Source organism: Grus americana, chromosome 6 (genome assembly GCF_028858705.1).
Source record: "Grus americana isolate bGruAme1 chromosome 6, bGruAme1.mat, whole genome shotgun sequence".
Classification (NCBI taxonomy): domain Eukaryota; kingdom Metazoa; phylum Chordata; class Aves; order Gruiformes; family Gruidae; genus Grus; species Grus americana.
In genome coordinates this window covers 12,669,049-12,695,861 of record NC_072857.1, presented here as the reverse complement: position 1 = coordinate 12,695,861, position 26,813 = coordinate 12,669,049, and the positions used below count along the sequence as shown (strand labels likewise).

The 26,813-nt window shown below is 42.9% G+C and overlaps 1 protein-coding gene across 1 annotated transcript in view; it reads left to right on the top strand.

Moving 5' to 3' along the window:
* Positions 1 to 26,813, top strand: part of PDIA5 (protein disulfide isomerase family A member 5) — a 102,862-nt gene that overhangs the window by 55,643 nt on the left and 20,406 nt on the right. Inside the window, exons 12-14 of the mRNA XM_054829584.1 lie at positions 13,522 to 13,592; positions 14,648 to 14,811; positions 17,373 to 17,503. Of these exons, the coding sequence (XP_054685559.1) occupies positions 13,522 to 13,592; positions 14,648 to 14,811; positions 17,373 to 17,503 (366 nt within the window). The remainder of the gene's footprint in view (positions 1 to 13,521; positions 13,593 to 14,647; positions 14,812 to 17,372; positions 17,504 to 26,813) is intronic.

Genomic DNA, 26,813 nt, shown 5'->3' with positions numbered 1-26,813 from the left:
TAGATGCCCAAGATAACAGCTGGGTTCTGAATGTCTCTACATATGGGTTTTGCTGCTAGTCACATGTTGTTAAATGCTTTAGTAACACGGAAACTTGCTGGGATTTAAAATGCTCCTGCCTCACTTGGGCACAAAAAAGCCTTGTGTTTGTTCTCAGTTTCCCCATCAAATTGTTTCCTGAGTCAAATGCAATTTTAAAAATAATTCTGTGCAAGATATTTGCCAAATTAGTGCAGGTTGCTGTCTTTCTGACTTTTTTTTTTGTCAAAAGAATAAAAAACTCCCACAAATTTTCCTGTCTGCATTTTTCACAGCATTTATCTCCAAGTCTTGCACAAAATAAACCTAACCAAGTTGCTGATAAGTCAATTCAAATGCTACTGAAGGGTATTTAAAGTCTAGGATTGAAATGAAAGTCAATTCAGAAGGGGATTCTAAAAGTGTCTGCATTTCATGCACAGGAGTTACTTTCCATTATGTTTTGTTAAAATGTTAGCAATGTCATTTGCGTCAAAGCGTACCTGTTCCTGCAGCCTTGTGCAGACTAATGTCCTGGTGCCACCAGGAGCTGTAGCCTCCCCCGGTACATTCAGCAAGCACAGATCTGAGTAGTCCCCATTGCTAATTAGTGGTGGTCATCAGCCACTACTGAGAGATTGGGGCTGCGTTCCCCATACCCTGTCAGCCATAATAAAGTTCATGGTCCAGTGCTGATGCCAGAGGTAACGGGGGAAAAGAGCACTTTGGCCCTACTGTTAGTGTGAATGTGCATTTGCTTTTTAAGGGATTAAACTATTAAAATGTTTCCTGCAATGTTTCGTCCTTGTCCATAAGCTTCAATTCATGTTAAACCTGTCTTCTTCCCAGCCCTCTTCATAGGACTTCTTCAGAGACTTTAAATAAGCTGTAGTTGCTAGACTTAAGGTTAGAAAAAATGTCAGTACCCTTAGTGGGATATTGGAGCTGTCGTTTTTCCTCCCATGATAAGGAGGGAAGGCAGGGAAAATGCAGTGTGCTTTTTTTTTTTTTTTTCCTTTCTCCTCTCCCCCACCCCTCCCCCCCCTTTTCTCTCCATAATTTGTTTTTGGAAACTGCTATGAAGATGCAGCCCTGATAAACCTTTTCTTGATCCCCCCCTCCCCAATGGAAGAGAGGGCAAAAATAAATCTTGAGATGATAAAATGTACTATAGTTTTGATGCATTGTTGAAATGTCTGCAAAATTCCTTTCCCGTCCTTTGATATTTTCTCTCCCTTTATAAACCAGCCTGATAAATTACGCAGTTGGTGCTTTCCAAAGCCAACTATTCAGCTTTGCAGGTTTTTAATTGCAGAGGGAGCTGTTTTATCAATTTAGCTTTGAAAAACAGCTTTTCACACCCTTCCCTCCTTCCTCCAGTGCATTAAAACCCAAGGTTTTAAGCCACTTTATGGACTCATTATGAAGAATGCCAACCAATTAGCCCAATACAGATGAAGGCCTTCAGCTTCTAACCAAGCAGCGGACTTGGATCTCTCCCTACCAGTGCGCCATCATTGGTTTCGGTGGTCTTGGTTTTGTTTCTTACTGCTGCATGTGGTGAGATTAGAATGTAGGAATCCATTGCTCACTTTATAGTTAAAGTAAAGCAAACCCAAAATGTGCGCACAAAATCAAATCTGTTTTTTTTTCAAGCTGGGTTTTACAACTATAAATAAATGTCTCCCTTTCAGACCCCCACTGATTCCTTATGAAAGCTCTTTATGAAAGCAAGCTACCATTGCAGTGTGCGCTAATTGCTATGTCTGTTGGCAGCCTCAACAGAAAGGCCACGAGTTGAAAAGGCTGAAGAATTAATTTACTGTGCAGCCTGAAAAAATAGCATTTCCAGCACAGGTCAGCAGCAGCCTAACATTGGCAGCTGATGATAAATAAATAAATAAACCTTTATGTTTTTCCATAATTCAATCAAGGATTTTTTTTAAAATGTAAACCAATGCTGTTAACTAGAAGTTAAAGGCGTGTGGGTTATCCAAACAAAAAGCAACACTGAATGTGGAATGGATGGAAATATCCTTTAATTTTTACTTGTCCTTGTCATACCTGACATTTGTGATTTTTAAAATAAAATATTGGCTGCGTTCAGTGGCTAAATAGAGAGCTTTTGGTATCTGCCTTCAGATGTACGGCCTCTAGGATGATGACAAACAGTAGGTAGCTGGGAAGCTGTCCTTGTTAGGTCTGTGCTAGGAGCCCCTTTAATTTATTTAACATCTTGTAGTGGTAGTTCTTCATAAGAAACTTCAGCCTGTCTGTTGATGACATCAGTTTAGTTTGGGTGGAAAATGCTCCTTCATCACCAAAATTCTGCCTTCTGGCCTTAGCCTTTGCATCAGCCAAATTGAGTGTTTCAGAAAAGCCATGTGTCTGGCTGGTATCCTCGCGGAGGGGTCTCAGGTACCTCCCCAGGAGGAGCATCGATAGCAGCAATAATAGCATCTACTCCAGTGTCCCTCCATGTCTGCGCTCTGTGCTGTTGTTTCCAGTTGTATAATGTTGATCAGTCCTTGGTCGAAGATAACTCTGTATGAGAAGAGCTTACTGAATGGAAGAAGTTGCGGAGAAGAGCCATGTTTTCAAAACACGCGTTAGCTGTGCGAAACAGCAGGGAGTTGGAAGCCGAAATCTTGGCAGGATGTAGCCCTCGGTCAAGGGTTTGCTTTAGAGTTTCCTGAAAGGTCTTTATAAGTTTTGACAATCCAACCTGGCAAATGAACTCTACTTTTTAAATTGGACTTTCCATATGGGTCGTACTTTAAAAACAATTGTGCCCGTTACTCAGTGATGCTGTAGTCTGAGAAGAAAATGAAGGCAAGCAATTCTGTGGTGCATCGGCTGCAGCCTGAAAGGGTTACTGGGAGCTTGTAGTGTGTAAGGCAGGTCATGTGTTTGGAAGCTTGGCAGATGCCATATCCGCTTGATATAACTATGCTTACTGGTCCATGGCATGATAGACACAAAGAGACATGCACGTGTCGAGGTGCTTGCTGTGGGCTCAATCCCGTTCCTACTAGAGCCAGTGAAAATGCTCTCCTTGCTTTTAGAGTAATTAGAGAAGCTTTGAACAGGGCAAACTTTCTGGACCATTATATAGGTCATAGACAGTACCTAGTTCTGTTGGGTTTCGTGGTAGAGCAGTGCAGATGTCAGGATGGGCTGTTGCAATGCCCTAATCACTGAAAGATTGAATTGTTGTGCTAGGGCACTCAGATGATCAATGTTGCTGTTTAAGAGTCTGGATAGGTAGGTGAAGAGATCTGCTTCGGTTTCAACATCACGTTTCCTGACTCTTGCATCCCTTAGGCGCCTAACTTTAGTGTTGCCTTAATGCATTTTTAATGGAATGTATAACAAAATGCTTCCCTGGACAAGTGTAAATTGTGCCAACTTTCTGTTCATTGTACGTATGTACTTTTTAGCTGTATGTTACTGGCAGGCTCCTGGAACAGATATATTCTTTGCATAAACCAGTTAGAAACAGGTAAATTCTTCGCTCCTGAATCTGCTTCCACTGAAGTGAGCAAGTTCTGACTGTTGATTTCAGAGGACTGGCACACTCAGACTAGGTTCATCAATATTTAAAAGCATATAAGTCTACAACAGGATGTTGCTTGATATTACATATGTTTGATTATCACCAAAAATCTTAGGGAGTGTAAACAGTTCAGTGCAATGACCTGCCAGTGCAATGAGCTGCCTCATTAAACTAATTACAGCAATGATTTTCAATGGAGGATTTTAGGCACCCATTAAAACAGGAGTTCTTGAAAATGCAGCAAACCAGGAAAATTAAGAACCTGACATGGATTTTTCCTTTAATGACCCTCCCACTTATTTTTAAACCCTCAAGAAATATAAAAGTCAATATGGGTTTTTAGTGGTGCGTAATATAAATAGGAGTGTGGAGAGTATAAAAAAACCTATTAACTAGCTTGTGCAGTAAAACTTGATAGGATACCTAATGAAAAGGGTGAGGACAGTAATGACAGAGTCCATTGCCTCTTTTGTGTCAGTCTTTTGATACTAGAGCACACAGTTTGTGTAAGATGATTGTCTTTTTGAAGCAGTTTGTGCTCTTTGAGCAGAGTAAAGTTATAAAAAAGGATGATCCCGTAATAAAAGCGATAGCCTAGGCCTGGAGATGTAAAAGTTTTGTTCCTTGCCTTGCTTTGATTTGTACAATTGTGTGACCCAAGTCACTAAATATTTGTCTCAGTTTCCAATCTGGGAAGTGGAGATAACATGTCACCTTGCGTGGGAGTTTTATGCAGCGAGCCACATCCAGACTGTGCGATGCTCCAGTACTGCAAGAATTGGGATAGGGAAGGCGTATTGTAACTGAACGTTGCAAAGGCTTGATTAACACAAAGGAAGTAGGACGATGCCTTTGGCGTTCCCTGGTTTGTGGCAGGCAATCAGGCTTTGGCCCCCAAGTTTAGGAAACCCCTTCTGCCACCGGGTAAGCACGCAGACAGCTCAAGACAAGATTATTGCAGCTAGAGCTGATGACTTGCAGCCTGGTTACAGCCTGCGCCGAGACGTGAAGGGAGGAGCTTTGGCTTGTTCTGCTTCGGCTTCATACCAGAAAGAGTAGCAAAACCAGACTTTTGGGGTGTTTGTGGGTACTTTGCCTTCGGGCTGGATCTCGACTTGCTCTGTACCATGGTGCTGTTCTGGGGACATGGCGTGTACTTTGAATAACTTACTTGCTAGCAGTTGTGGGTATTGAGAGCAGTATGCAGGACAGTAGTAAAGGAGGAAAGAAAGGAGCTGAAATGTGGATACTTGGGTTTTGTGAAATTTGGGGGATTTGTTCAAAGTGCATCCCTGTATGCTCGTCTCCAATAGGGAGCAATTAGTTTCTCTATTAAAGAAGACATTTGCAAAGGGTATTCAAATTAAAAAAAAAAATCTTCTTGTGAATGTGTGGCAGGCGGCGTGGAGGGAACACTAGTTTCTTTGGGGATTTGCTGCCTCATTTCTTGCATTACTGTTTCCTTCCCTCTCTCCTACAAACTCCTTACCAACTAGCTGAGACTACTGTAAGGGCGTAGCTGTGGCTGCCAGAGGTCCAAGGGGCAGCTGAGAGGTGACAGCTGAAGGGAGGTTCGCCCCATTCTCCCCTTATCTGGGTATCTGTTGTAAATTATTTAGAGTTGGGTTTTTTTAAAGGACTTCTGTAATTTTAGCTGTGAAAGTCCACATTTGAGCATGCGAATTGGCTGACTGTCCTCCCACAGGTTTGACCCCAGTGTACGTATAAGCCCTTAACGCTCGTCGTAAGCTCTGATGGGAGTGAAGTATAACTTATTTTTACAGGTTTACTTCGCTTGCCTCTAATGATGGGTTAACAGTAGGAATTAGTTTTAGGAATTAAGCACTGGGTTTATTTCTTCTGAAATAAATTAATTTCCTTGCCTGGATAAGCTTAATATACGGTGCAGAGCTCTCATTTGGAAAGTGCCTTACAGTATCTCTGCTACTTCAATCGTTACCAGTAGAGTTTTCATTATCAAGTTTATCTTCCTAAATACTTTATGGCTTCAATTTTTATTACCCTGTGGAAGGTAGAGAATTTACTTTAAAGGGCAAACAACGAACAGAGGAACCTACAGTGAAAGATTGCTTGCCTGCCTGTCTGCTCCTTGTGCCCTTTGAGATGGTGAGTCGGCAAGTGGTGCTGTCTTTCTGAGTTATTAATAAATGAATCCATTGCTTTGATACTGAGATATTATGCTGATGGTGGAGGCGTGTCTTCTGGGGTCCCAACTACTTGTGATTAGTGAGCATCCCAGCACAGTTCTAAGTAGGTGAATGCATCTCAGCTGGTAACCGCTTTTGCTCTGATTTTGGACAAAAAGTGTACATCCTGTATAGTATCCCTTCCTGATACTTGACTTTTTTTGGTATCTTCACAGTAATAGCCAATGGTACCATTGCTTTTTACACCCCTGCCCCTTAAGCTGATGCACTTTGGGACATACCTTTCTTAGGAAGATCTTTTGTCATTGCATCCATTTTGCTGATGTTTTATACAAATTGCATCCTAGGCAAACATTTGCTTGCTGTACTGTTTTCCTGAGCTGGACATTCACAGCTATTTCGTCTAGTCTCTGTTCTCTGGCATTTTCATTGCTAAATCCAAAGTATAAAGTCTTTCCTAGTGGGGTAAGAGTGTGAGGGAAAGCAGTGCAACTTCTCTTCCCTTCCCCAGGCAAAATTTTGTTGATCTTCTGGCAGTGGAGAAAGGGGGGATCTTTTTTGGATGTGGAATAATTATGGTTTAATTGAGAAGGAAACCTTCTGGTGGTATTTTTCATAATCTTTCAACAATTTCACCTTAAGGCAGCCATTCTGTTGTCTCTCTCTTTCACATTTCAATAGGGAAAGATTAATTTTCAACACCTACTCAGGGCCATGTTCCTCCAAGCTGGTGTAGGAAGTGTAATGCGTATCTCCCGATGCCAGCTGATCCACCTTTCTTCACTTGTTTTCCCACCCAAGAGGGATGGTAGGAGGCACCATCGTCTCCCAACACTGATTTCCACCAGTTGCACCATACAGTTTCAAATAAGAGAGTATATACATGCAGTGTAATTTCCAACAGCTGGAAGCTGAAGCCAGATTTGGAATGGAAATAAAGAACCATGTAACTTTTATTGTTAGTTTATTTTAAATAAAAATGGTGATTAGCTTAAAGCTCTTCCCTGGACACGTGTTGGAGTCTGTGCTGTGGAAGATGGGGGTATATTTTTCGAAGGCTAATTTTGGGAGCCCAGCTTGGCGAGGGCTGCCTGTAGGGTGAAAAACAGAGAAAGCACACTCTTGAGGGCAAGATAAAGCAGAAATGTCTCTCCATGCTTAACACTCAGGGACCCCTGGGAGGTAACAGCCTGTGGCTGAGGTTAGCCTTGGAGAATATTCACGCTTTCCTCTGAGCTTTTACGTCAAAAGAACATATGCTCCGGTGTGACCAGAAATGAAGCCAGAAGCATGTGTTATGCAGGGGGTCATCAGAGCTGTCGTCTTTTAAATCCCGTGGAGGCAGCCTGCAGGACTTGCTTGGTGTTACTCCTGCTCTGCGCTGAGCCTTCCCCTGCCCAGGTCTGTTGGTGGCTGAAGGTAACCCTTCTGCCAGAGCTGTGAATGGCATGGACGCAGGAAGGGTTCCCGAAGGATACATTTGGTTAAGCTCTCTTCTCAGTTTGATCTGATTTATATTATGTATGCAGTGATCTGACTGTCTTTTTTAAAAATAAATAAATAATCTGAACTTGTACTGTAACTGTCTAAAGCTGTTATGAGTTGTCTCTGCTGAGCAGACTCAGTGATGCAGGGAGAGGGGAAAGAGTTACGCCAGCATAGAAAAGACAATCAAGAACTGGATTTCAGATGCTTTCATCTCTAGAACAAAGGTGATCAAGTAGGGAGGTGAGGCTTGGCTCAGTCAGCGTGCATCCCTGCGTACCAGGCAGATGTCAGGGAGTTTGTGGTGGTGGCCTGCTCCTGTGGCCTGATCAGGAGTTTGTTGGTGTCCATCTGAATCATTTGGTAGTGACCCAGGCTGTGCTACTCTGTTCTTCTCGGTGCCCTGAGGCTTTTCTTTCCCTCAGGGACACCTGTGCCTGCCATGTGCGCTCTGCAGCACATGCATGAGGTGCTCCCGAGAGACGATGGCTGGGATGGGGTCACTACCACCTCAGCAAGTCATATGGATAGGAGAAGGGGTGACCGATTTGTAGTCATTTGGTGCCTCCACTTCACACTGAATTGCTGCTGGAAGCAGGCAGGGACTTTCTTCTGTGTGCACATGCTGGGATGGGATTTGCACAGATCATTGCACACACTGACTGCACTGCGAGTTTGCGGTAATGCCAGTGAGATGGTGATAATGGTGGGGACAAGATGCCCTACTGCTCTCCTGTCACTGGGATGAACTCTGCAGCCCGCGCAGCTGAGGCGTTAGGCTGCAACTGCAGAAATGTAGTATGACTGCAATAATCCAAACTGCTGAAGTATTTTCCTTCTAATTCTGTATTTCTAGTTCCTCGGAGTCTTTTCCAGGCTGACCTTCCGCAGGCTTTGTCTTTTGTAAAGCCATAACACTGTTTGCTTGTCACTGCTCCCTAAGCAATGTAATACTTGCTCAAATCAAACCTACCTTTAAAAGTACAGTAGTGAGGTGGGGGGTCTGAATTTGTGTATGCATGCACACATTTCTAGCTGTTGAAAATTAGAATTCAGTGTCATATTAAAGATGTTGAAGCTGTTCCTCCTGATCTTATAAGAAAGCATCAAGCCTTGAAACATCTTTAAATATCTGGAGTTTTACCTGGGTGGGCAGTGCTGCTAGTGAGGAGGAGAGGGATGGTTCAGTGGGAGTAAGTACCCAGAGGGAAGAGGATGCATAAAGTTTCTTGAGCTCCTGATCCTTCATGAAGTGATTTTTTTTTTTTTTTTAAAGCAGAAACCTGGAGATCTGGGCATGGCCTGATGGCTATGACCATCATGACTATTAAGCGACCATGCAACCAACATGGTTGCAAATTTGCACCTGTGATTACAGGGAGAAACAGCTGCTTTTGTCATCCTCCCTCTGCCAAATTTGTGGATGATTTCCTATCAGATGTCTGCAATGCAGAGGGCTGAATTATACAAAGGAATCTGTAGCTGTTGCAGTTTGTGCTCTCCTACACTGGTGAAGGAACTGTAAGCTGCCTTGTGTCAAACCTTAGAGCTACTCTTTCACATGATGCATAAGAAATCTTTGTGTGTTAAAGATTTCCACAGCAGAAGAGAATACATTTGTGTTCTCACATAGGTGATAAGAAGGCTGGGACTTGTGTGTATCCCTGCCCTCGCTGCAAGGATTGTGTCTCCCCCACATGTACGTACTATTGCTTTTATATATGCAGGTATGTGTTCAAAGTTAACAGCAGGGCATGCATAAGGGCTGGCTATTCTGCTGTGTTGAGAGGTCACTGCTTCTCTGGGAATAGGACTAGAGAAACCAAAGGTGTATCCCCAGGTGTTAAATGTTTACAGAGCAAAGGTGCATCTGAATTTTTTGAGACTATTTTTTTTTCTTTTCTTGAATTTGTCTGTAAATCTTCCATGAGTGTAGCCTGAACTGCCAGTGACACACTTGCTGAAAGCAAGACATGCTTTGTGCTTCAAATTCATTTTCTCATCAGGCTAATGGAGGTATTTTTGGTATGCAGTTATAGATAGATGTAGAGCAATGATACAATAAATAGCTGGTACACATAACAGTACTCAAGCAGTCTGTCGATGGCAGAAATGTAATGATTCTTTAAAATCTTTATTTGCAATTTAATTTATCTCTAGGGTTCTTCATGTCAGAAATTCCTCGTCCACAACCGCCTGAGTGTTGGCTTTTATCTCTTGCTTGTCATGTACGCTTCAGATCCTCAGACAACGTTGTCTTGAAATGAGAGGACGTGACCAAAAGCATGGTGTTTATTTATATAGCTGGTAATAACCTGAAAGAAGCAAACAGTGAATGACAGAGAGAATCAGAGATTTATGTTCTGGGGACAGCTCTAAGACAGCATATGCAGGAGCTTAGCTGGAACTGCTTGACTGGTTTTCTGCCTGTCTTCTGCAGGCAAAACTTGGTTTTAACAGTAGAAGTGTTTGCGTTTGTTCATTTCTGAAGACGTTTGGAGCAACTGTGCTCTGTATTGTGAGTCTTTGCCATGTGCCAAACAGGCTTTAGCAAGGGCCTGTCTTGTACCAGATGTTCTAGCACAGATTTTTGTAAGCTTTGACTTCTTTTTCTTGTCTTGTAACACTCCTCCTTGCAACACTTACTCCATGTACTCTTTTCCATCAAGCCTTGGTCCTTGCAGCCTCGGGCTCCTTTTCTGCAAGAGGAAGAAGATGAGGTGTTGAGAGGTCAAAGTAGTTGTCCAGAACTGTTCAGCAGAGCCAGGCACTGAATCCCTACTGGTTTCTGCTGCCAGATGGATTGTAACTCTGACTTGCACCTCCACGGGAGCTACTTGTCTTCTGCAAGAAAAGACCGAGGCTGTAGGAGTCCTCTTGTGTAGACACCTACAAGTCCCTTGGGTGTTTCCAGCAGCTGTGAGCCAGAGAGGCTCAGAGGATGTCAGTGCTTGGAGTAGGCTGCAGGGCATCCTTGTGTTGACTGTGACCTTTCTCTTCTCACCTGGGGTGGAACAAATCGCTTCCCTTACTTAGTCTTTTGGTTTTAATGTCAGTATACACTTGACATGACAGCGCATCTTCTAAGAGCACATCTATCACAGATGCCCACTACAGCTCTGCGGGCTTCCTTCCACTGTCCCAGCAGACCTTACGCAGCACATTGGAGCATCTGGGCTCAGGTCCTGTAGGGTTCTGGCTATTTTCCCATTCATTTTATGAACAGAAATCGTCTAAAACTAGAGGAGCTTAGTGCAGAGGGATACAGCTGCTGCTGAACAACCTAATGTAGCAATCAAAGGAGAAGCAGTGACCTTGGAATTCATTTAAATGACTTTTTCATTGGCCTTGAGAATTTAATGGCAATTCTTACAGGATTATTGAAAGTTAGGATAAATAATCATAGGAGAGATTAATTGATTTGCAGTGCATAGGTCTGACTTCTAATTCATATCTCCCCTTTTCTGCAATGGTAGGTAGAAGCAGTCTGTAGCACGCAATGGCAAAATTCTCATAAAGATGGCCTGAGAAGCATCGTTTATCGTGGGAGAAGCTCTTAAGATTCGTTGTCCCTCTTTCAGATTCAGTTTAATATGCTGGCTTTTTTTCCAGGCTGGCATATCATGCTGTCCTCTGTCAGGGGTAGAACAAGCATTGCATGATAAAGATTTGAGAACTTCAGTTTGCATTTAAGTGCCTTTAAAGACCTGATCCTGCTTCCCCTTTATTTTAAGCATGAGTGAGTTAGCTTTGTGGCAGTCAGTAATGCTGTGTCTGTGTGATGTTCATGAAAGAGCCTGAACAGTGGCATTTCATAGTCTGGATATCTTTCCCCAAAATATTACTTACATGAATTTCAGATGCTTTGGATTGTTTTTTATTTCCTGGGCAAAGTATGCCTAGCTGGTTTGTTTGGGGGGGTGGTTTGATTTTTTTTTTTAATTTTTTTTAATTCTGCATAGGTTTGTGAAAGCTCAGGTTGTTTGATGCATTTGGTTGGTTGGATCTAATATTAATGATTGTGGAACATAGTGTAGATTGTGTGGATGCCGTATCTAGAGCACAGTATGAAGCTTGCTCTGGCTGGAGGACATGCTGTGTAAAGCATGTAGTTACCCCTGCAAAAAAGTATTTTTTTGTACAAATTTGAGCTAGCTAATTCAGAGAGGTTCCCAGATATCTCAGCTGGGACTCAAGACGCCCTTTATTTAGAAGTGAGGAAGAGCAGAAAATGAATAAAGTTCCCTGCTCCTAAAAGGAGAAATAAATCAACTTGGGCAGGTGTCAAAGGGAACTGTCAGCCCCTTCCGCAAAGCCATATGCCTGCAAGTTTTCTGTGGGTGGCAAATAAATCATTTTGCCAGCCTCTTTCGTGCTCTTAACCAAGACAAGCAGTGCTGAGACAGTAACTCTTCCTCAGCCTTTTCCAGCTTCTTCCTGAATTCACCTCTGAAGCTGTCGCATCCAGTTCCCAGCTTGGTGGCACGTGCTCCCTTCATGGGGTAAAACCAAAGCAAAACTTCCTCCTCCAGCTGAGATCCCCTCGTTCTGCTGTTCCTACCACATTAAAGCATTGGGGTTTGCTCAAAAGAAGGATGTGGGGCTTCTTAAAGCTGTGGTCGCTATGCAAATGACTAAGCGGTATGCACCTTAGCTGGTGTTTGAACTGGAGTTTGTTCTGGGATCAACCATTTGGGTATTTGCTGTAATTCTCAGGTGGGATTTGCAGTCTTTATTCAAATGTATCCACCCTGTTCTAGAAACATGCCCTGAAAGTGTTTCATTGGTGTGCTGTGGTGGTTGGAGCTCTGCTGAAGTCCCTGCGTGCTGTGGTGAAGTTACACCTGGATGTCCTATCGCTTCTTGGCTGCGAACACGCTTTGACTTGTGCTGTACAGAACCTGGTTGTCTGGTTGAGTTCAGGCCTAGGTTTGCGTCTGCTGGCTTCGGCGGTCATCCCGTTAGCGGGAATCAAAGCAGCGCTGAGGTTCAGAGCCCTGGGTTTATTTTCTTTTCGACAGTGGTGGTAAAAATAGCCCTGACCCTGTTACCCATACACCTCAGAAACAGCTTTTGCTGAAGCTGCAGTGAAACAGATTTCTAGCCATATTTTCTGATACAACTTTCAAAAGCTCAGCAAAATCTGGGCGTCCAAGTGCCTGTTCCAACAGCAACAGCTGAAGAAAGAAAAGCCGGCTGCTGCTGCAAACACAAGGCGAAAGGGTGGCGAGGGATTGCATTGAGATTACATTGCACTGGGGCAGGCGACTGCAGTGGGTCTGGGTCGTGCAACGGGCCTTACTACAGCTCTCTGCGTCTCCGGTCTGCGTGCAGGAGCCAGCCCTCGCCCTGCCTGCGTGTTGATCTCGGCCACTTCGTCCCTTTGCCCTGTGGGGGCTGCGGTTGTGCTGGTCCCTGGGGGGCAAGGGCGGGGGGCAAGGAAGAGGCTGTCCCCGAGGCCCAGCGTCGTGCAGGTGCTGAAGCGTAACCATGCTGTGGCAGGAGCCTCACCTGGTCCTGAAAGTTCAGCTTGCCTGGAAGCAATTGTACCCACTGGAAGCAGTTTAATTTACACCCAAATAATTTGTTTTAAATCTGCTTTTCTCACTCATGCATTCATTTTACTTCATTGTAATGTCAGCACTTAGCAGTGAAGTAATGGCAGATCTCTGGAGAACTTCGCGCAAGCAGGAAAGCACCATTATCTCGGTTTTACAGGCCCTGCTTATGTTGAGAACATATGTGGTGGTGTAATTACACTGATGTGATTGAATCAGTGCAAATCCTTGCTAGAGGGACATGCTGCACCACTGTAAAGTGGGGCTTATTATCAGTGCAGTTTAATTCAAATTACATTACTCAATTAAGCTGTGCTAGTATAAGCCTGGGTTTAAAGTCGGGGAGTCACATGAGGACCTGTGTTGTTTGTTTTTAAAGCAGATAAAGATTTGGAAACTAAAATGGGTGAGATTTGCCTCGCCCAAGAGCATGCTAGAAACGATGGGCTTGACAAGTACCGTGTTTATAGTACTTTCTGGGAGAGAAGAGGTGTGGATGTGAATTCAAGGGGTTTATTATTATTTTTTAATAGATTAAATTCTTTGTTTAAACCATAGTGACCACTTTGGAAAAGATCCTAAATCATACTAAGGCTTTACAAATCAATTAAGTAAAATGCATACTAAATTCTAGTAAATCTCTACCACATGGTTTTGGATTTTGATAATGGCTAGATGGGTCAGTGAATAACCATGGCATGTACAACTTAATTGGATTTTTTTTTTTTTTTGGCAGGGTGCGGGCACTGTAAGAAAATGAAGCCAGAATATGAGAAGGCTGCAGAGTTTCTCCATGTAGCCAGTGATGTAAGCTAATTTCCTTTATTATATCCTTCAAATAATCAGTAATAAATAACTGGAGTAATAAAAGTGACTTTTCTCCCTACAACAAATTCAGCTGTTCTCATCCTCCCACAGGACCCTTCAAAATGTGCTTCCAAAGTACAGTCTCATCGCTAATGCATGAGCCCTGCCAAAGTCTTAGAAAGAACATTCTGTCTTGAACGAAAACAAACTCGAAAAATGTTTATGTATTCTGCTGTAGGCCTTATACATAATATGATCAAATCCAAAGTGGATTTTTTTTTCCCTTACTTAAAAGCATCGAATATGAAGAAACATAGGCTTTTATTTATGAATTAGATTTGGAAAAAAAACAAAAAGGGGTTGATCCCTCTTTCAAATACCCTGGTTTTATGGTTGCATCACTCCATTAGCTTCATCTTAAGTGCTCCATCAGCATGGCTGGAAAAGAGAGATCCAGCAATATAAGTATTAGTGTTATTGATTCAGTCTCACACTGTGTACACCATGCAAGAAGAGAAGTAGGATTAGTCTCCGCCATACTTTAAGCATCTTCAGTGGAGACATCTAGAGTCCCTTTGTTGGAGAAGAAGGAGGAGATGAGAAAAACAAAGATCAGATTAATCACATCCTACAAGCGTCTGTCTTCCTGTGACTCTAAGGGTGGTCCATGTAAAGATGTCCGCTAATTAGGGAAAGATGAATTTGCCTTGAAGTAAACTTGTCTTTAACAATACTCATTTGTTCTGGGAGAAATTGGATTTGTGGGAGGAAATGCCATTCCTGGGAACAGCTCTTAAGCATTATAAAGTGAATTATGTACAGGGAATCCTGTCAGAAATGGGAGAACAGGTAACGCTCTGGTTACATGTAGTCCATAAGATGTCCCTTCCTGGTTTTGCATCAGTCCTCTGTGTCTTTCTATGTGTGTGTGTGTGCTGAGTACGTGAGAAAGCGAAGGCACCTAGATCATGAGTGATTGCCCCCGAGCCCACTGCTTCCTGCCAAAGGGATGTGTGTATGTTGCTGGGCTTTACAGTTAGTGGTCTCTCTTTTAGAGTCCAGGTGTCCTTGCAGCAGTCGATGCTACCGTCAACAAAGCGCTGGCAGAAAGATATCACATCTCGGGGTTTCCTACTTTGAAGTATTTTAAGGATGGAGAGGAGAAGTACACTCTACCACACCTCAGAACAAAGAAGAAGATCATCGACTGGCTGCAAAAGTAAGTTTTGAGGGTTCGAGATAGTATTCAGGTTCCTGGTTACTGGCTGCTGAAGACTGCTCTGGTGAGGAAGTAAATCTTAAACCTAGCTTCATTGACTGCCTAAATCCCTTGCTAACAAAACCAAATTGAATTCCAGTATTCAGAGCCATACAAACATGTATGTTAATTATGGTCTCTAATACACCAAATCCTTTATTTGCTGCAGGGTTTTTCATAGTTGTCCCAGTAATTCTTTCCCAAAATAAGTATTTTTCAAATATACCGTAAGCCTCTCAGCAGAGAAGGAATAGCAATGGCTCTGAAAAATAAACAGAACATTTGTTGTTCCCTCCTTACACTAAGCAGCAGATTTTACTGTTAGTAACTGAATTTCTGCAGTTGTACTTCTCTGTTTCCAGCATTTCAGACCCAATGACTGGAACACCAGCTACGTGGGGCTGAAGGAAAGCCAGGGAGACCAACAAAAAAAGCACCTCGGACTGCACTTCCCAACTTTTCTTGGGTGGTGTGCTACAATATGCAGAATTAGGTTTGATGTATGATGAAAATAATTTCATTTCAAAGAAGTAAATTGCTGGTACAATTCTCTCTTAAGTATTCTGGAATAAAATATGCATTTCCTTTAGGTACTGTAAAACTAATGTATTTTCTGCATTATTCAATGGGAAAAAACTGCCAGTGTTTTGTGAAGTTTTTAAATCATTTAACTGTTAAGTACAGTTGGCATGAGGAATGTAATCTTAATTTTTTCCCTCTTATTTGGGAGAGAGGACGAGGGTTGTGTAGGGGTTTTTTGGTTGGGATTTTGGGTTTTTTGTTTTGGTTTGGGGTTTTTTTGGTTCTTTTTTTCATTTTAAATTACATCTCTGAGTACTTCAAATCAGGTAATAGATATGGCCTGGCAGGTCTTTGTAGCATGTTGGGAAGTTGTATCTACATTTTACATTTAGACACAGTACTCCCTTGGCCTACCCTGCATACTCAGGCTCCAGGCTGCAGGCTGCTGTGTCAATACTGGATGTTAAGTCACTGTCCTGGTTTCACCAGTTTGCTTGAATATTTTGAACGCTGTGTAATTTGTATTGAGTTTAACACTCAGGTTGATGCTGCCTGTACCTATTGGCAGATGAATAAGCAATGAGGAGGAAGGAAGGAGTGTTAATCTCTTCCGGATCCCGATGTGTCTCTGGAATACTTTTGTCTGCAGCCTCAGGTAGTCAGCAACACAGGGGGAACCAAGGCTACTTTCCTGCTCTGACTGCTAGATGCTCTCCCAACTAGAGATGTAATAGAGCAAGATCCTTGTTTGCTGACCTGGGCTAAAATTGTCACAGCTGCACTGAAGTTGGTGGAAATAAGGATGTATCTAGGCTGCAGGCTGGAGATAAATGCACAGCTTGTGTAAACCTATCCCAGTGAGGGGTCACGTTGCAGCCATGTGGGTTTTGGCTCCATCCCTCCGTGCTGACTGCAGTCTGTGCTGCCACAGTAGGTTGTTACCAGTGTCTGGGTAGCTTATTTCAGGTCAGCATGAGGAGGTCTGTGTGAGATAAAGTCACACCTCTGACTGTAACTGTAATCGATGATAACTCACACCAACTGTGCTTGTGTGAAAATTCAGACCAGCTGCCCTAATTCTTTCGTTAACAACTGGCAAATCGGTATTGATAGAAATATGATGGATGTCCACCAAGTGACCTTGAGTAGAACTTTAAAAATCAAGTTTTTCTCCACTTGGTTTTTATGTACCTGATACAACTTAAAATGGTGTCATTTGAAGTGACAGGAAAGTCTGAAAAGCTAATTTATTACCAAGGCGACATATGAAGGTCTTCATACCGTGGCACCATTCTGATGATTTTATATAAGTAATCACTATTTAAGATACAGCAGGAATGAATTTAATGAGTCTGAGAGAAGTCTCTGAGCTGGTGAATAGCAGAAGTTTTGTTAGAGGCGCTGTAGATGTACAGGATTGCTCTGATCTAGTCAGTATGTGCAGTCATAATTGAAACCTGACGTTCTCTTTATCAAGGTAAAATATTCCAGTTCAGTCACCCCCAGTCTTCCAAGTGGAACGATGCTGATTATTGCATCCTGGCTTTAATATCTGAATTCAAGAGAAGGTCATGAAATTCTTTATAGAAGTTTGCATGATAGTGATAAAGAGTACAAAAAAGGTGTTTGAATGGAAGCTGCTGTTCTGTATCGGTTGCCTTTTGATTCCACTTGCTTGCTCTTCTTCTCAATTCATGCCTATGGATGACACAGTGATACAAGAGCAATGTTTTTTCTGCCTAGGTGTTGGATGCAACACAGGAGATCTGTATTCCGCATTCCTACTCATATACCTGAGTATTACCACTTAAATTATATTGAGTTCCAGAAATCAACTTGCATCTTTCTTTGGAAATATTGAGCATGTTTTTCTATTGCACAGACACCCTGATGGATTGTTTGACCTCAGTTCCCTCATGGTAGTTATGACCAGGACATGATGCCCTTTTGCCTGCTTCCAGAAACATTTTCAAACCAGTCTCGTTTCCTTTCTTTTCTAGTCCTGAAGCACCACCACCACCTGAGCCTGCATGGGAAGAAAAACAGACTAGTGTTATCCACCTTGCTGGAGAAGACTTCAGGGAATCCTTGAAGAAGAAGAAGCACACTCTTGTCATGTTCTATGCGCCATGTGAGTAAATACCTCTGTATGTGCATGGGTTTTATAAACCCTACAGTTTACGTCCCCAGACTTTTAAAGGTAAAGAGCTGATTCTGAGTAGAACTGCATGGGACCATCATTGGCACGGTCATTTGTATCTTTATAAATAGAAACAAATCAGTATACAGTGTGTATTTAAAGAGTTATTGTGTTAATGCAGACACCAAAGCAGGCAGGGGTACAAAACCAAAACAGATTTATTTTCCTCTGCTGCATTTCATGGTCCGTATAACAAAATGTGATCCTTTATAGTAGCACAATGGACATGGAGAGCCTGACTCATTAGTGCAGCACTTCAGTAGTGAAATCGATATAGTGGTGTAGGAGGAATCAGTCCCCAGAGGCTGAGAACAAATTTCGATGGAATAAATTTTGTCTGTAATAAATCTACATTTAAATCTCCACTGGGAATATGGGCATAGCTTCCTCTTTCCAGATTGTTTTGCGTGCATCACACGCACACTTTCTTTTTGAGGCTCCTGAGTATATTGCTAGAGAAGTTTTGAATCAGGTCCGTTATAAATTAGGTGAATGGGAGGGGCCTCTTCTGTTTTCCTGTGTTGTCCCAGAGACAGGCAGACTCGGTACAGGTTCTTAACTTTTGAGGGATCTGTGAAAGGGAGAAGATAATCCTGGCACTTAATATTAGGTAGTATTAACTCTCTTTTATAGCACCATGACTCAGCCCCCCCAGATGCAAGAAAAATTCTTCCCTGTCACATGGCCAGCCCTGCAATTAATGGATAACCTTCAGATAAGCAGTTACTAACTTGTTCCCATTAACCTGAAGGTATTTTCCAGAAAGGGAAAAAAAGCTCCAGTCCTTAATGTTTAATCAGGCGGCCCCTTATTTTGCTTTTCTGTTAGAGAATTAAACATGAATGCTTTTGGGCTCCCATGAAGCCCTGCTGGATGTGGGATGTAGGAGGAGGGAGGGGTGCAATTCAGAAGGGAGATTTCTGGAAGGTTGTAAAAGAAAAGGGAAGGGGACTTAATCCCTTCTCAACTCCAGTTCCCACCACCTATTGACTAAAAATTGCCCATGTGCCAGGAATTTCTGATTCATGGATCTCAACTGGTTAAGAGCAAGCTGTAACTTTAAAATCGAATGATTGCACATGAAATGGTAAGATTTAGGAGTTCGTTGTCTCTTGAGTTCTGTTTACCCGATGAGTGACTTTCTGTGGGAGAGAGAGATTTATTTCCCTTTTGGTTTTTAGCTGCATCTTTTAAGGCGCTTAAATTCTTGATCTTTTTTTAAGGCCCTGTTTAAAGCAAAGATACTACATGCAATGAGGATGTAGCTCTCAGGGTTGAAAGCATGAGGCAACTTGCCTGATGGGCTAATTATGATACTGCTGTTTGCAGGTTGACTTCTACCCTTACATCAGGAGGGGTGAATAATGATCAAACTGGCCCTGTCTGTACGAACAGGCTGTAAAAGCAAGGCTTGCATGATGTAAGACTGTTGGGTCCTTTGAGGCTGCCCTTCAGACGTGTTCTTCTTGCACTGTTTTGGATACAGTGCTGCATGAAACCACCTATGTACAGGACAGAGAGGTGTTAACTGGAACCACTTCTGGCCTTCCCGTGACTCCTAAGACAGTCAGCATTGCTGTTGTGTTGTCAGTATGTGGGTCACGCAGAGTTTCGGATTTATCGGGTTTGTTCTCTCTAAATGTGGAAGTGTCTGTGTGCAAAGCAGAAAGCAGGCGCACAAAGGGAGTGCAACGAGCCTACCCTTTGTTGGGTGCAGGGGAAAGTAGCAGATGAGTGCCTTAAATCTCTGGTTTCTGTGAAATAATCATTAATGCAATAGAACGGTACAAATCATTCTATTTTTCTGCCTTTCTGCAGTAATAATGTGCTTCGTGCTAAATTTGATAGATTAGCTTTTGTTTACCATTTTCTCAATCTTGAGACCTCTTGGAGCTTACATTGCCAATTAGTCTTAACTTGCTTATTTTAGTGCAGAAGAAACACTGCTAAAATTGCCGGGCCCCATTATCTCAAGTAATTTTCTTTTTCTATTCAGATCCACATCTTAGGTCAGTGCAGACTCACAGTATGTTACTCCATTCACTTGTGACTCTGTGACAGTATTTGTTACACTTACACATATGCTGAGATATTTTAAGATTGGGGGTGTGTGTATACATGCATATATAAAGTATGTTTATATATAAATATTTATGGTAAGAAATGTATCTCTCATCTGCCATTAGAATTTAAAGCAGAAAGTTGAATGTTCTGACCTTTGTAAAGCTTTCAGCTAGAGTGACAAACCTTTAGGCAAAGGCTACAGATATATATCTTACTTGCAAATTAAAATGAGATCTGGCTTTTCTGTGGCAGCTTCCAGTTGAAATTACCTAATATGTATAGGAGAACCATCAATCTGCTGCTGTGCCAATAACTCTGGACTGAGCTGAGCGGTGCTTTAATGGTTCTGAACAGTGCTTCACAGTGATTTAGCTCCGGAAGAGAAGACTGCTACATCCATGTGGAAAAGATGGGGAAGTCATTACTCCATCACCCTGAATGTGGGTGAAGCGTAAAGGTTATTCCTAGTGCCTGTGGAATATTTTAAGGACTGAGAATCAGAATCAAAACTCTTGAAATTACTGGCAAGAACATTCACTCCTGTGGACTTGACACCCACAGACAGTGATGTTCTTGATTTCACATTCCCATTCCTCCCCGGTGGCATCTCTGTGCACTGTAATGACTGATTTGGGGCAGGAGGCAGCCATAGGGGCAGGTCCCCAGTACTGACTTGGGGCAAAAATGCCAGCTGCAGAAAAGCTAATGCTCCTTCTGCCAATAACTGCCTTGGACCTGGTCTTCATCTGGGTGTTCATCGGGTAGGTCTGTACCCTCTCTGGCCACCACGCCACACAGGCTTGTGGTGCAGGCTGCCACTTGTCGGTGCTTCTCAGGGCTAGCGCTTGCTGGTGTCTGTGCTGCACAGCACCTGGCCCGGCTCTTCTCTGGACCCTTGTGAGGCTCTTGTGGCCCTAAGATGCAATTGTCATCCCACTCCCTTATCTGAGTTCAAAATGCCTAAAGCAAGAGGAGGATAATGCAGTCTGCTGAAGTGAAGCATGATGCCACAGGTGTGTGTTGTGTCCTGGGGACTCCCATGAGGGGTTTGAGGTGCATTTGAAAGCAGTAGGCCTATTGCAGTGGCATTTGAGAGGTGTTTTGGCAGGGTATATTGGATCTGTATCTATATTATATCCATAGAGTACTGGATACCATCAACTACGCTGGGTTTCCTTTTGTAACTGCTTGGCTTTGTCTAGAGATGGGGAGAGGAGACAACTAGTCTGTGTATGGTTTGGTGTACACACATAGCTTGGTATGTGAATGATCAGGATTTGAGAGGCTGTGGACCAAATCAGGAAGTGAGCCAAATGGACAAGAATAGATCCAGCCTAGCCCAGTTAGACTGCAGCCCTCAACCAGCTATGGCCAGAAGTACACTAGCTGCATGTCTGTGGTCTGCGTCCAGAGCTTGTTTCAAGACTCACAGCATTAAATGCCTGCATCCTGGACTAACCAGTTTGCATCAGTGCCTCTTCTGGGATCAACGCACTGACTTTTCTGTCTTCTTTCTCTTATTTCCTGACAGTTTGTTCGTAAAGCTTATCTGCACGTGTTTTATCTGCATTTTTACTTTTATGTGCTCTCTCCACTCCATTATCCCAGATAATTGAGATTTGACTTTGCCAATGCATTAAATTTTAACCTCCTCCTACTATATCACTGAAAACTGTGCAAGATAGCAGCAGTTAGTTGTGATTAGTTGTCAGAATCACAAAGGGCAACAAAGTTCCAGTAAATAACATGTCTTCTCAATTGGAGATGTTTTTGCTGCATTATTCAAACTGAATTAAGGGAAAAAATAAGTGATTGAAGTTAGGTGAGCATTTTTCAGTTCAATAGGGAGATGCCAGTAGTTCTTCAGGAGTGTACTGTGGTTTTAACCCAAACTTCTGTCTAGAGAAGCCCTTGGAGCCATGGAATTTCTTGTCAAGCCAATGCAAAGACCCATACCAAATTAACGGCCATCACATTCTCTCACTAAAACTCACATTGTTCCCTCTTCTGCCTTGTTCATCCCTGGGATTTAATATGCCTTTTTGATGTTATAATTTGGTGATGTGACTGTGAAGTTTTAGCTATTCCTCAAACTTATTCTAGGTGTTTTCTGCTCTTGTAGAAACAATTCAGAGCTGGGGACACAGACTCCATAGATGGGCATCCTCGATTGCATTAGGCAGAACATCACCAGCAGGTCCAGGGAGCTGATCCTTCCCCTCTACTCAGTGCTGGTGAGACACAGTTGTGTTGCTGCATCCAGTTCTGGGCTCCCCAGTACAGAAAGGACATTGATGTACTGGAGTGAAGGGCCATGATGGTGATGAAGGGTCTGGGTCATCTGAAATCTGAGGAGAGGCTGTCAGAGCTGGGAATGTTCAGCCTGGAGAAGAGGAGGCTCAGAAGGATCTTACCAGTATGCAGAAGTGCCTAATGTGGGGGGTAAAGAAGACAGAGCCAGACTCTGCTCTGCAGTGCTTAGGGATTGGACAAGAGGCCATGGGCAGAAATTAAAATGCAGGAAATTTTGCTTAAACGAAAGAGAAGGTGTTTTGTTGGGTTTTTTGTTGGTTGTTTTGTTGGTTTGTTGTTTTTTTTTTTACTGTGGGTGTGGTTAAACAGGTTGACCAGAGACCATGAGGAGTCTCCATCCTTGGAGATACTCAAAACCCAACTGGACACATTGCTGGGCAACCTGGTGTAGTTGACCCTGTTTTGAGCAGGGGACTTGGACTTAGATGATCTCCAGAAGTGCCTTCCAACCACAGCAATGATGTGTTTCTAGGAATAGTAACACTAGAGTTTGAAATATAGAGTGGTTTTTTTGTTTTGTTGGTTTTGGGTTTGGTTTTAGAGTTTGTTTTTGTTCTGATTTTCTCTAAATAAAAAAGGCTTTATAACACCCCCTACTAATTCTTGCGCACAAACAGAAGTTGTCCACTTGCTCATAAGAATGAGAGACCAACACATGAAAACCCAGTCCTATCATTTTTTGGGTCAAGATTGCTGCCTCCAAAGAGACTACAAATGAATCAAATGTGTCAGAAACAGGAATTATATATAATAGACAGTCATTAACAGGTCCAAGTGATGGGGGGGTGCTTACTTTTTAGATCAGTCACTTTTAGTGGAAGGGCTCGGCACTGAGCAAATCATTCTGTTCCTACTTTTGTGAAAACACATGGTAATACGCGTTCTTAAAAAATAAAGACTTTCAGCAGCAATGAGAAATAATAGGGGGAAAATGCTGCCTTTTAATGGTTTGTAAGGGCAGCAGTTGCCAATGTTATTAACTTGCCAAATGGCCTCAATTTGTGGGACTCAACAGGGTTCACAGAATGGGTATTTTTAATAAATACTTTGCTGGGAGCTGATTTCCGGTTCTGTGTTCAGCAGTAAAACTTTCACTTCATTGGAAATTATTTTTGTCAGCTGGAAAAGGTTATTTTCTGGTGAAGCCTGACCCACAGGGGTTACCCAAAGAACACCCAGAAATAAACCGTACTGAGGATGATTTTAATGAGGTATTTTTGTATTGAGTAAGTGGCTGTGCTGTGACAAGAGGATGTGCAATTAAGAGACATCAGTCTCCTTGGCTCTTCACTTAAATTTTTTTGTAGGGTTTTTCTTTCAGGGCTGGAAGAAGCGAATGAGGGTGCTTAATCTGTGTTGTGCCTGATAAAATCACAGAAGACTTTGAGATGATATTTGAGCTATTAAAAGGCTGGGTGTTGTTCTAAGCTGTTTGTAGGAGAGGGTACCTGGATATAGTTGTGATCTTAAACAAAAAAAGTTCTTTGGCTTCCAAGTCAAGCAGGAATCTTGAAGTCATCACTGTCTGATGGGTCATCTCCTGGCCATCAGTAAGAAGAAAGAAAGAAATCAGAAAGGGAACTGACTAATTCAGTCCTGCCCATCCCTGAGTGTTTCATGAGCAGTGCATAAAATACTGAGAGCTAAAGCAAACTTGCATTAATTTTACTCACAGGCTTTGTTCAAGATATTGATCGTTCCGTATCTCTGTCCTTTCACAATAAAAACTGCCCAATTGCTTCTGTTCAAGTTATGCATCGAGGAATATACAATTACAGAAAAGCATTTAGCTGAGAGTCCTTGCCAGAGTGGGTTGCATGGTGTGCAGTGGGTGCAGACCGTGCTTTGGCTAACAGCCAGGGCCAGTGTGCTCCTCCAGCCTCCTAGCTTGCTGTCATCAAAAAGCTGTTTTTAAGAAAGCGGTAATGTTTCCTTTTCATCCCTCCCATTTTTTGAAGTAAGCTGGGACAAAGCTGGTCACACCTTTATCTCAGCCTTTGCACAGGAAGGTTTGGTGAGATAATGCTGCGTTCTGGCTAAGCTGGACTGCTGTGACAAAACATGGCAATTCTGACTGACCGTGAGGCTTCAGCCAGTGGCTGCTGGGCCTGAGATGCCTGATCGGGGTCTCAGTGCTGAGCAGATCTGGGTGGCATAGTTCTGTATGAAGGATGCACAGAGGGGGCTAAAATACTCAACCGTTGAGTTAATGGTTCCAGATGCACCGAGCAAAGCAGCAGCACAGATGAATTCAGTGTCCCGTGATAGCCTCAGATTGGCTCCCACCAAGAGGTATTCCCGTTGCTTGCAAGCACATCTTGTTAAGTTTTCATTAGGAGGCTGTATCAAAGAGCCCAAACAAAATATGCGTGTTTGTAAATGAAGCTTAAGCTATCAAAAAATTATTAAAAACGTGCTGAACAGAAAGAATCCGTTTCAAGGCAAAACCCCTTGCAGGAAGGATTTTCTGGTTGTTGACTGAAGCAGAAGCGAGGTCTGGACCCTCTGATAATGAGGCTTTAAATCCTGCGTGGGCTGGCACTGCAGAATTTTGATATGTTAGCTCTGCCACTAACTGGTTTTTCTCTTGCATTAGTGGTGCTCTTGCTACAGGCTTGCGTTACCGAGGTACATTCCTGTCGGTGTAAATAGTGCTGATGCCACAGAGCACGTTCACAGGCTGGTTTTCATAAAGGATGAATTTATAGAGCGGTCTCTGCAATCAGGCAGAACTGCTCTTTGCCCCAGTGTTTGTGTCGAGGATATTAATTAGCACCAAGAGAACAGTTTTAACTGCTTTCAACTCAGAAGTTGCGGCATTTCACGGGACCGCGTGTAGCTGTTATGGAAGTGCTCGGAGGCGGCTGTCGTGGAGCTGTGGCATTAAACTAAAATTTGTTGAGGTGATCCAGCTCCTCTTGTTTTGTAAAACAGCATTAATGCTTTAAATCTGTTGTAACCCTAAAATGTTACAGCTGCTTGAATTGGTGTGAAGAATATTACCTGTATATAAACAGTTCAGGCTTGTGACAAGGGGAAGAGGAGGGAGGTGCATGCCTTTGCCCTGTGAAATTCTCTCCTCACTGACACACAGCTATGTTGGTGCAATGTCATGTAAAGTCTGTGTGGGGTACATCGAGACGTTTAACTATGAATGTGTCACCCATCTTATGCACTGTCATCAAACCCATTTCCAATAAGACATACTTTTTCAGGTAATGCTCCGTTATCCTAACGGGCTGCTTTTGAACCTCGCTTAGTGCAGGTGTAATTCAACGGTGCCTCCCCCAGTGCACTGCTGGACCGCTGCTAACTCAGAGCAGTTTATCTTCCGATTCCCAATTCTATCCACTGGCATGTTAAATGGCAAAATGATTTAGTTTGATCTTTAAATATGTTTGCAGTTAACCAAGGCTGATGCTGACTTGGTTAACTGCTGTTACCAGCTTTCTTTGTGCCACGTGGGCCAGTGACAGAGTTTATCTGGAAAATCCAGGTCTGGTTTTGTTCTGGATGTAAGTATTTCTCTTTAACCCTTTCTATCCAGAGACGGCTTGCTGTACAGCTTTCCATCTTAAAGGATCGCTTGTTGCCAAATGCCAAGTGCTGTCCTGTCATTTGTAATTCACTGCAGTTGGTCATATCCTTGCCTTTTGTAGTGGATAAAACAGCCCAGGAGTTTTGTGTGAGTCTTTCTCCTCTTCTCACGTTTACAGTTTGGCCTGTTCTGATGACTTTGTTGCTGCTATTGCGATTGTTTATGTCTAAGGCTGTGGTTTCCAAAGATTAGGGTTTTATATCCCTGTCTCCTCTGTATACCTCCAAAGTGCTACAAAATGGGTTCAGATAGCTTGGAAAAAACCACAACAAAACCCACCAGCAGGCTGTGAAATTGGTAGTAGGTTGCCTGTTGTTGTTAAGAGTAGCGAAGCAAGCCCTGGTTGACCTGATGCTTAACTGAAAACCTCATGACCTTTTTCAAATCAAAGGACAAATCCCCCTCCTTTCAATTACCAATATCTCGTGTCTTGGAAATATGATTATGCTATGTGTCAGGTCATGTCATAAAATGAGCTTTGGTTCCAGATATTCAATTAAAAGGCCCTCTGGTTTTCTGCTGGTAGAACAAAAGCAAATTAACCTTTCAGTAACATCTCCCAATGCCTTTCTCAAATCTGCCTGTGGATTCAATAACTTCTGTAGCTACACGAATTGTGCTGGTTTAAGCAGTATACCCATTTTCAGCTCTTATCTGTGCAATTACTGTCTGTGGCCTGTCTTTCCTTGATTGACCAAGTAATATTCTTGTTTTAATTCTAGTTAATCACTTGGAACTCTTGAAGTGGAAACAGGCTTTGCTTTACTCTGCAGGCTACAAGCTCCCGGGTTTGCTTTGATAGCTGTGCAGTGTGCTGCTTTCACTTGCTTAGAACTGCAGTCATTTAAAAACCAATAACAGGGGGCAGCATCTACCCCTGTTATTTAGATGGTGATGATTTCAAGCAGAGATGGGGAATCGGAAAGTCATTCCCTGCTCTGCACTTTGCATGCTGAGGGCTCCATCCTGCCACGTGCTGAGCCCTCCGGGCCCTGATGGCTTTGCAGTTGAATGAATGGAGTCAGCACCTTGCAGCCCCGCTCCCCTTCAAGCAAGACTGTGAACCCTGAGAGTCACTTAACCTCTTCCTGACTCCATTTAACCTTGGGTGTAATGACAGAGGGGGATAATCACATCTGTCTCTCTTAGGGGCAATTTGAAGCGTAATTAATTGATATTAGTAAAGCATTTGAGATCACCCATTGAGAGGTACTAAAGGAAGCTGGAGGCTGAAGGGGGAGCAGAGCCCTTCTTCATGCTGAGGAT